This window comes from Chiloscyllium plagiosum, chromosome 26 (assembly GCF_004010195.1).
Source record: "Chiloscyllium plagiosum isolate BGI_BamShark_2017 chromosome 26, ASM401019v2, whole genome shotgun sequence".
Lineage (NCBI taxonomy): Eukaryota > Metazoa > Chordata > Chondrichthyes > Orectolobiformes > Hemiscylliidae > Chiloscyllium > Chiloscyllium plagiosum.
This window is the reverse complement of record NC_057735.1, coordinates 11,669,457-11,679,775: the sequence shown is the minus strand read 5'-3', so window position 1 is coordinate 11,679,775 and position 10,319 is coordinate 11,669,457. Positions and strand designations below refer to the sequence as shown.

The 10,319-nt window shown below is 44.9% G+C and overlaps 1 protein-coding gene across 1 annotated transcript in view; it reads left to right on the top strand.

The window, feature by feature from the left end:
• The first annotated feature begins 3,750 nt into the window (after positions 1 to 3,750).
• Positions 3,751 to 10,319, top strand: part of LOC122563087 (S-adenosylhomocysteine hydrolase-like protein 1) — an 89,187-nt gene continuing 82,618 nt past the window's right edge. Inside the window, exon 1 of the mRNA XM_043716500.1 lies at positions 3,751 to 4,116. Coding sequence (XP_043572435.1) covers positions 3,877 to 4,116 — 240 coding nt within the window. The 5' untranslated portion in view covers positions 3,751 to 3,876. The remainder of the gene's footprint in view (positions 4,117 to 10,319) is intronic.

Here is a 10,319-nt window from a genome sequence, read left to right as displayed (position 1 = left end):
TGGAGATGCATGTGTCCAAGAATGAGACAGATAGTAGAGTAGTCCATGGTCAGTTTGATGGCTTACAATCTTAGTCTCCACAATCACCCGATGAAGGAGCAGCGCTCCAAAAGCTAGTGCTTCTAAATAAACCTGTTGGACTATAACCTGGTGTTGTATGATTTTTAACTTTGTACACACCAGTCCAACACTGGCGGCTCCAAATCATTGCTGCAGGTGATACTCTAACCCCATTCCAGGAGTCCTCACATCAGGCCTATGAAGCCAGTAAACTCCGCCAACACTGCCCTGGCCTACCCATGCCATCAGGAAGATGAAGGAAAGAAAAAGAAAAAATGACAATGTGGCTGGCCTGCAGTGGACAGGCTCAGCTTGAATACTACCTACTGGGCTGGCACCACCATCTTGAACATACAAGACTGAAATACTATTTATAGAGCAGAATATACAATTGCTTCTATGACTTTCTCTGTACTCAATGTGTGTGAATCATCAGCCTAGCTTTATTAAAATGTTGGAAGCACAAAAGGGGTCAATGAACAGGAATCGAGAGTTTTCATTGTTGTATACTGTGAAGAAACAAGTCATAAAAGATCATCACAGCACTGGTGACTCTATAAGTAATATTATGTTTAAGGAGATACAACTGCAGTTAAGCAGCAGTACAGAAATTGAATATATGCACACTTAAGTGAGTACTCCACACATCTCTCAATTCACCACAGAATTTATACAACGATGATATGAGTTATAACCTCATAAAGGAACCACAACCCCCTCAAAAAAATATTGAGAAGGTAGCCTAGACCCTAACTGTTTCTTATTTTAAAGGTAAATGTGAGGTGCTGTGTTACAGATGCAATTTGATGCATCAACATTGAGCAAAACATAATTTATTCTTACCTGAAAAGAGTATCATCAGTCTGCACAATTTTTTTCAGCGGATGCTAGACAACATTTTATAAGGTCTACCCCAGTTTGCCATTTATCTAAATGATGCACTAATAACCGGGAAGACCAGTAATGAGCACTTCAAGAACTTGGACATAGACCTTAGATGTTTCTCCCAGGTGGATGTACGTTTTAGATTAGATTATATTAGATTCCCTACAGTGTGGAAACAGGCCCTTCGGCCCAACCAGTCCACACCGACCCTCTGAAGAGTAACCCACCCAGATCCATTTCCCTCTGACTAATTGACCTAACACTAGAAGGGAAAAAAATGTATGTTCCAGGCAATCCAAGAGACCTAAGTGGGCCAGGGTCGGCAATACTGGGAGCAAATAGCAAATGTGGATATATTGAGCTGCCTACCGCTGACAGATACACCACCTGGTGGTACTGCCACTGAAACAGGCCATAATAATTTTAAATCTTTTGACACTCTTCCTGTCACAGCTGACAATATCATACTTTGAATGCAGCAAGATCTGGCCCTGGCATATCTGAAACAGCTGGTGCTGATGGGGGAAACCAAAGGGCCATCAAAACCAGAATTGGAATGTTTTTGGACCTGGAGGGACTGTTGCACAGTAGTGGATGGCTTATTAGTATGGGGAGCAAAAGTGATTATCTTGAGCTAAGGTCACTGCTAGATACCGCTGATCTCCACCAGGGTCATCCAGGGGTTTCCAAAATGGAAATGTTGGTGAGAGGTTTTGTCTGGTGGCCGGGATTGGATACAGACTTAGCCACATTGGTGGGCAGTGCCCGCTGTGCGAACAAGGACAAATATGTCGGCGCAACATCGAGGGCCGAAGGGCCTATTCTACACTGTATTGTTCTATGTTCTATTACTGCCAGCAGCTCCCCCATATTCATGGGAATGGTCAGGTTAACCCTGGACCAAGATATATGTCGACTATGCAGATCCTTTCATGGGCTCTATGTTCTCAGTCATTTTGGATGCACACGTAAAGTGGTTGGATGTGCATAGAGTTCATTCATCAAACATGGGGACAGTGATAGAAAAGCTGCGAGCATCTTTTGCAAAACATGGAATCCTGGAAATATTGGTCGCAGACAACAGGCCATCGTTTACCAGTAGGAAATTTCCTGAAGTCAAATGATATTCATCATGTGAGTTTAGCTCCTTACAATCCATCATCCAATGGTGTGGCAGAAAGAGCAGTTCAAACTTTGAGGGCAGGTTTAAAGAAATAGTCTACAATAGTCACTAGATACCAAACTATCCCGATTCCTATTTGATTATAAGACCACCCCTCATGCAACTATAGGGATAGACCCAGCAGAGTTGCTAATAGGGAGAAGATTCTGCAATAGGTTAAATCTGACCTTCCCACATCTTGGGATGGCGGCGATGGGGGGGTGGGGGAGGAGGGGTGGGTGTGTAGTGAAATGGCATCAGGATGACAATGGCAGACACAAGACTTTGCTAAGTGAGAGTGATGGTTTTCTTCAGGGCATGAGTTTTTTTTTAATCTTCTTAAATTTCCTTCTATAGTCCAAAAATGTGCAGGTTAGGTGAATTGGCTATGCTAAATTGCCCATAGTGCTGGGCAGCACGTTGGCTCAGTGGTTAGCACTGCTGCCTCACAGCACCAGGGACCCAGGTTCAATTCCCACATCGGGCAACTGTCTGTGTGGAGTTTGCACATTCTCCCTGTGACTGGGTTTCCTCTGGGTGCTCTGGTTTCCTCCCACAGTCCAAAGATGTGCAGGTGAGGTGAATTGGCTATGCTAAATTGCCCATAGTGTTAGGTGCATTAGTCAGGGGTAAATGTAGGGGAATGGGGCTGGGTGGGTTGCTCTTCAGAGAGTCGGTGTGAACTTGTTGGTTCAAAGGCCCTGTTTCCACACTGAAGCGAATCTAATCTGTTCAGAGATGAGGAGGTTAGGTGCATTAGTCAGGGGAAATGTAGGGATAGTAGGGGAATGAGTCTGGATAGATGTGCATTTGTCGGGCCAAATGCCCTGTTTCCACACTGTAGAGATTCTATGATTTTGAAAACCAAAAGATGGATGCTGTAAATTGGAAACAAAAACAGAAGTTGCTGGAAAAGCTTAGCAGGTCTGGCATCTGTGAAGACAAATCAGAGTTCACATTTTGGGTCTGGAGAACCGTTCTCAGAAGGGTCACTGGACCTGAAATGTTCACTGATTTCTCGTTGCAGATGGTGCCAGACCTGCTGAACCTTTCCAGCGACTTCTGTTTTTGTGTCAGAGGTTTTGTTCACTCAGAGCTGGATCAGTGTCAAGAGAGTCATCATGTGCCAATAAAGGCTGATTTGGTGATGGGATACCGGCTTTTGTGGAGTTACTTTGAAAGGGAGTTAAAAAAAAAATCACAACACCAGGTCATAGTCCAACAGGTTTAATTGGAAGCACTAGCTTTTGGAGCTCTGCTCCTTCGTCAGGTGGTTGTACAGGAGCGGTGCTCCGAAAGCTAGTGCTTCCAATTAAACCTGTTGGACTATGACCTGGTGTTGTGTGATTTTTAACTTTGTACACCCCAGTCCAACACCAGCATCTCCAATTCAAAAGTGAGAACAGGCTACCAAAGTCTGATGAGCAGCCAGGATCATGTTGAATGCTGGAGCATGCTGGAAGAGAAGGGCTGAATGGCCATTTTCTGAGGGGCGTGGGAAATACTTGAGGGGGGGCGGGGATTGCGCGGAATGGGGCGGGGCTGGTATCGAAGGGGCGGGGTGAATGACGGGGGCGGGACAATAGACGGGGCGGGCCAGGCACGAGAAGGGGGCGGGGCAGGCGTACAGGGAAGTGGGGGCGGGCCGTCCTTTAACGTCAACACTCCAGGCTGTCCCCCTTCGTCACTGCGCCAGCCCCCGCACTCGAGTCAAACGGAGCTGGAAAGTCGGCGGCTGAGTTGTGCTGCTAGTGCCGGGAGAGACGACGATGGCCGAACTGCTGAAGAAGGGAGCCCCCGAGCCGGTGGAGACCAAGGACGTGAGGGAGGCTCTGAAGGCCAAGGAGGTGAAGGAGAACGCCAACGCCGAGCGAGCGCAGAGCGGCGAGAAAACCAAGGCTGACACCGAGAGGTACCCCCTCAGCAAGGCGGCAGCGCCGAAAGAACCTTCTCTGGTCGTCTTCAACAACGACGGCGGTGCTGTCGCGTCGCATAAACCCGTGAAGAAGGTGAGACGGTGTGATTTTTATTGGCGGGGGGGGGGCGGTTGGTCGGTCACGGGCAGAATTAAAATCATCGGTTCCTCCAGCGGACCGGGAAGCTAGTTGCGCATGCGTTAAGGGAGTGTAGTTTCCACGGAGCGCTTTTGTCGTAAGAGGCGCGACGCTGGTACTACAACTCCCAGCGTGCCCTGCGAGGCCGCGCAAGTGCAGTGTATCTCCCTGCGTCCCTCACTGTTTCTGTTCCCCCTCAAGGTGGGCGGTTTTAGTCTCTACTCCCACCCCCCCGCCGCCCCCAACTCCAAATAGTATTGTTGGGATCCAATTGGTGAGTGAGCTGACAACGGGGGAAGCCCCTCCCTAGTCCTAGTTTGGAGTTTTGAAAGTTTTACATTCCAGGGTATGACCTGTAATTGTAATATTGATTCCCTGTTTCCTTCTCCTGCCTGTGTGAGCGACTGATTGTCTACTGTGAAACGTGTTGTGAATGACTGACCTTTTCAGTACCTCGGGCTTGACTTTAGGAAAGACAAGGTTCTGTGTTGTAGACTAATCAGTAAAGATTAGATTAGATTACCTACAGTGCGGAAACACTTTGGCCCAACAAATCCACACAGACTCTCCAAACAGTAACCCGCCCATAACCATTCCCCTACTCATGCACCTATCTCTATGGGCAGTTTGGCATAGCCAATTCACCTGACCTGTACATCTTTGGAGTGTGGGAGGAAACCCACACAGACAATCGCCCAAGGCTGGGATTGAACCTGGGTCACTGGCACTGCAAGGCAGCAGTGCTAACCACTGAGCCACCGATCTAAAGTTAGATCACACAGGATTCAAGGTGAGCTTGTCAATCGGATGCAAAAATTGGCTTGAACATTTGATACTGATGCTGGTGGTGGAGGGATTTTTGGATTAGTGACCAGCAGTGTACCACAGGGATCAGTATTCAGTCCACTTTTGTTTGTCATTTATGTGAACGATGTGAATGAGAATATATGAGGCATAGAGATGTACAGCATGGAAACACGCCCTTCGGTCCAACCCGTCCATGCCGACCAGATATCCCAACCTAATCTATTCCCACCTGCCAGTAACTGGCCAATATCCCTCCAAACCCTTCCCATTCATATACCCATCCAAATGCCTCTTAAATGTTACAATTGTACCAGCCTCCACCACGTCCTCTGGCAGCTCATTCCATACACGTACCACCCTCTGTGCGTAAACGTTGCCCCAGAAGTCTCTTTTACATATTTCCCCTCTCATCCTAAACCTATGCCCTCTAGTTCTGGACTCCCCAACCCCAGGGAAAAGACTTTGCCTATTTATCCAGGAACTCAAATCCTTCAATCCTGGCAACATCTTTATAAATCTTTTCTAAACCCTTTCAAGTTTCACATCTTTCCGATAGGAAGGAGACCAGAATTGCACACAATATTCCAACAGTGACCTAACCAATGTCCTGTACAGCCGCAACATGACCTCCCAACTCCTGTACTCAATACTCTGACCAATAAAGGAAAGCATACCAAACTATCCTATCTACCTGCAACTCCACTTTCCAGGAGCTATGAACCTACACTCCAAGGTCTCTTTGTTCAGCAACATTCCTGAGGACCTTACCATTAAGTGTATAAGTCCTGCTAAGATTTGCTTTCCCAAAATGCAGCACCTCACATTTATCTGAATTAAACGCCATCTGCCGCTTCTCAGCCCACTGGCCCATCTGGTCAAGATCCTGTTGTAATCTGAGGTAACCCTCTTCACTATCCACTACCCCTCCAGTTTTGGTGTCACCTGCAAACTTACTAACTGTACCTCTTACGCTCGCATCCAAATCATTTATGTAAATGACAAAAAGTAGAAGATCCAGCACCGATCCTTGTGGAATTCCACTGGTCACAGGCCTCCAGTCTGAAAAACAATCCTCCACCATCACCACCTTCTGTCTTCTACCTTTGAGCCAGTTCTGTATCCAAATGGCTAGTTCTCCCTGTATTCTGTGAGATCTAGCCTGGCTAATCAGTCTCCCATGGGGAACCTTGTCGAACGCCTTGCTGAAGTCCATATAGATCACATTTACTGCTCTGTCCTCATTAATCCTCTTTGTTACTTCCTCAAAAAACTCAATCAAGTTTGTGAGACATGATTTCCCACGAACAAAGCCATGTTGACTATCCCGAATCAGTCCTTGCCTTTCCAAATACTTGTACATTGTGTCCCTCAAGATTCCCTCCAACAACTTGCCCACCACAGAGGTCAGGCTCACCGGTCTATAGTTCCCTGGCTTGTCTTTACCGCCCTTCTTAAACAGTGGCACCACGTTTGCCAACCTCCAGTCTTCCGGCACCTCACCTGTGACTATCGATGATACAAATATCTCCGCATACACTTCTCTAGCTTCCCAGAGTTCTCGGGTACACTTGATCAGGTCCTGGGGATTTATCCACCTTTAACCATTTCAAGATATCCAACATTTCCACCTCTGTAATGTGGACATTTTGCAAGATGTCACCATCTATTTCCCTACAGTCTACATCTTCCAAATCCTTTTCCACAGTAAATACTGATGCAAAATACTCATTTAGTATCTCCTCCACTTTCTGCGGTTCCACACAAAGGCCGCCTTGCTCATCTTAACTTTGGTGTCATCTGCAAACTTGATGGTGTAGTGGACAGTGAAGAAGGTTATCTAAGATTACAAAAAGATCTTGATCAATTGGGTTAATGGGCTGAGTAGTGGCAGATGGAGTTTAATTTGGATAAATGTGCGATAATGCATTTTGATGGAACAAACAATGGCAAGATTAATGGTAGGGCCCTGGATGGTGTTGTAGAACACAGACTGAGGCGTGAGGGTATGAAATTCTTTGAAATTTGTGTCACAGGCAGGGTGGTTTTGGTGTTTAACATGCTTGCCTTCATTTTCAGACCGTTGAATATAGGAGTTGGGATGTCGTGTTGAGGTTGCACAGGGTGTTGGTGAGGCCCTTTCTGGAGTACTGTGTGCAGTTCTGCTTTCCCTGTTGTAGGAATGTTGTTGTTAAACTAGAGAGGGTTCAGAAAAGATTTACCAGGATATTTCTGAGAATGAAAGGTTTGCATGATAAAAATAGGCTTGGATTTTTAGCTGGAGCTTAAGTGGATGAGGAGTGACCTTTATAGAGGTTTATAAAATCACGATGGGGCATAGATAAGTTGGAAAGGAAGGGCTTTTTCTCTATGGTAGGAGAGTTCAAAACTAGAGGCATATTTTTAAGGTGAGAGAAGAAAGTTTTAAAGAGGGCATGAGGGGTCACTTTTTCTTAAGTAGTGATTCATGTGGAGATTGAACCTTCAGAGGAAGTGTAGATGCAGATACAGTTGTTATTTTTAAAAGATGTTTGGATAACTACATGAATAGGAAAGGTTTGGAAGGGTATGGGCCAATGCAAGCAAATGGGGCTAGTTTAGATTGGGAACATGGTTGCATGGAATAGTTGGACTGAATGGTCTGTTGCCATATTGTGTGTCTGCTGCAGTTTGCATGCAAATTCCAAGTTCCCTTCGAAGCCACACGCCATCTTGACTTAGAACTAGATTACTGTCCCTTTGTGCCATGGTGCCGGAAGCCTGGAACAACCTGACTAGACCATGAGCTATAGAGTCAAAAATTAGGCCATTCGACACATTGGGTCTGCTCCACCATTCATTCATGGCTGATTGGTTTTGAGAAACCATTCTCCTGATTTCTCCCTGTAAGCCTTAAACCCCATGACAATCAAACACCTATTTATCTCTGTCTTGAATATACTCAATGACCTGGCCTCCAGCCTTCTGTGGCAATGGGTTTCATAGATTCACCACTCTCTGGCTGAAGAAGTTTCACCTTATCTCTGTTCTAACAAGTATTTCCTTTACTCTAAGGCAGTGATCTCAGGTCCTAGTCTCTCCTACCAATGGAAACATCTTCCCAGTGTCCACTCTATATAGGCTGTTCAGTATTTTGTATGTTTCAATTAGATCCCCCCTCATCCTTCTAAACTCCATCGAGAATAGACCCAGTGTCCTCAAACATTCCTCATATTTTAAGTCTTTCATTCCTGGGATTGTTCTTGTGAACCTCCCCTGGACCTGCTCCAGGGCCAGTACATCCTTCCCGAGATATGGGATGCAAAGTTGCTCACAATACTCTAAATGTGGTTTGATCAGAGCTTTACAAAGCCTCAAGTACGTCCCTACTTTTATATTCTCGTCGTCTTAAAATAAATGCCTTCATTTTATTTGACTCCCTAACTACTGATTCAACCTGCAAGTTTACCTTGAAAGAATCCTGGACTAGAACTCCCAAGTCCCTTTGCACTTCAGATTTTTGAATTTTCTCCCCATCTAGAAAATAGTCCATGTCTTTATTCTTCCTACCAAAGTGCATGACCTCATACTTTCGCTCATTGTATTCCATCTGCCACTTCCTTGCACACTCTTCTAACATGTCTAAATCCTTTTCCAGCCTCCCTGCCTCCTAAATGCTACCTGTCCCTCTACCTATCTTTGTATTATCTGCAAACATGGCCAGAGTGCCCTCAGTTCTTTCATCTAGATTATTAATGTATAACGGTAAGAGTTGTGGTCCTAACACTGACCCTTGTGGAACACCACTTGACTGACAGCACTGTGGATGTACATACCACACATAACAGTTCAAGAAGATAGTGTTCACTAGCACCTCCTTCTCAAAAGCACTTAGAGTTTAGGAACAAATGCTGGCCTCGTGAGCTATGCCTGCAGCCCTTGAAAAAGATCTTAGAACAAAAGACAGTGTCCTGTTTTTGAACAGGAGTATTAAATCCATTTGTTATATTATTTGACATGCTCTTGCAAATTATTTTTGTGACCAGCAGAGATGTTAAGAACATAAGAGATAGGAGCAGATTTACGGCTATTGGCCCATCACATCGACTCTGCTTGTCAATCATGGCTGATGTGCTTCTCAATCCCAATCTCCTGCCTTCTCCCTGTAACATTCGATTCCTTACAGATCAAGAACGTACTTATCTATGTTTAGATGCGCTCAATAACTTGGCCTCAACAAACTTCTGCAGCAAACAGTTCCACAGATTCAGTACCCTCGGGCTGAAGAAATTCCTCCTTATCTCAGTTCTAAAGGGTTGTCCCTTCACTTTGAGACAACGTCTTCGGGTCCTAGTCCCCCCTCCTATGGAAACATCTTCTCTATATCCACTCTATCTGGGTTTCTCGGGTTTATGTAAGTTTCTTTGAGATTCCCCCTCATCCTTCTGTCAAGTACAATCTCGAGTCCTGAATCGTCCCTCATATGACAAGCCATTCATCCTTGGGACCATCCTCGTAGACCTCCTCCAAAGTCAGCAAATCCTTTCTTGATAGGGACCCAAAATTGGTATTCTAAATGTGGTCTGGCCAGAGCCTTATGCAACCTTAGCAGTACATGTCTGCTGTTATATTCTAACCTTCTTGAAACCTATGTCTAAATCCTTTCCAGAGAAAATGAAAGAATTCTGTTGATTTCAACTTATTTACTTTCATTGTTACCACTTCCTATGGCTAGTTCTTAATTTATTCATCTGATCTGTTAATTTCAACTTTTGATGTATCACATCTTGTACTTTGGTCTTTTGCTTGGGTTTATTCATAAAACAGTGAATGTAATCAAGACAAACATTGTATAGGACTGCTTTTTATTTTTATTGCCAGCTGAATTTGCTTCGTTCCTGTGCACCAGAGTCTTGGAGTTGTAGTTTTGTTTTGCTATTTCAGCTGAGTTAGTCTTTATGTCCTTGGTGGAATTTTATGTTCAATTCTTAAAAGTGTATGCATTTGGCCTTTTTGGAATTGTTAGTGTTTTGTTCCATAATGGGATGTAGGCTTCGTTGGCAAGGATAGCATTTATTCCCCAAGCTAATTGTCCTTGAGGAGGTGGTAGTGAGCTTTTGTGTTGAATCATTTGTAGTCTACGAGGTAAAGGTACTGACTAGGAGTTGTTGGGTAAGGAGTTGAAGGATTTTGATCCAACGGCAATGAAACAACATCCATATTTCCAAGTCAGATAGTGCATGATTTGGAGGGACTTTGGTGGAGTGTACTCCCATATGTCTGGTGTCCTTGACTTTCTGGGTGGTAGAGGTCAACAAGTTTTAGATGTACTATTAAATCATTGGCAAGCTGCTGCAATGCAGCTTTGGTTTACA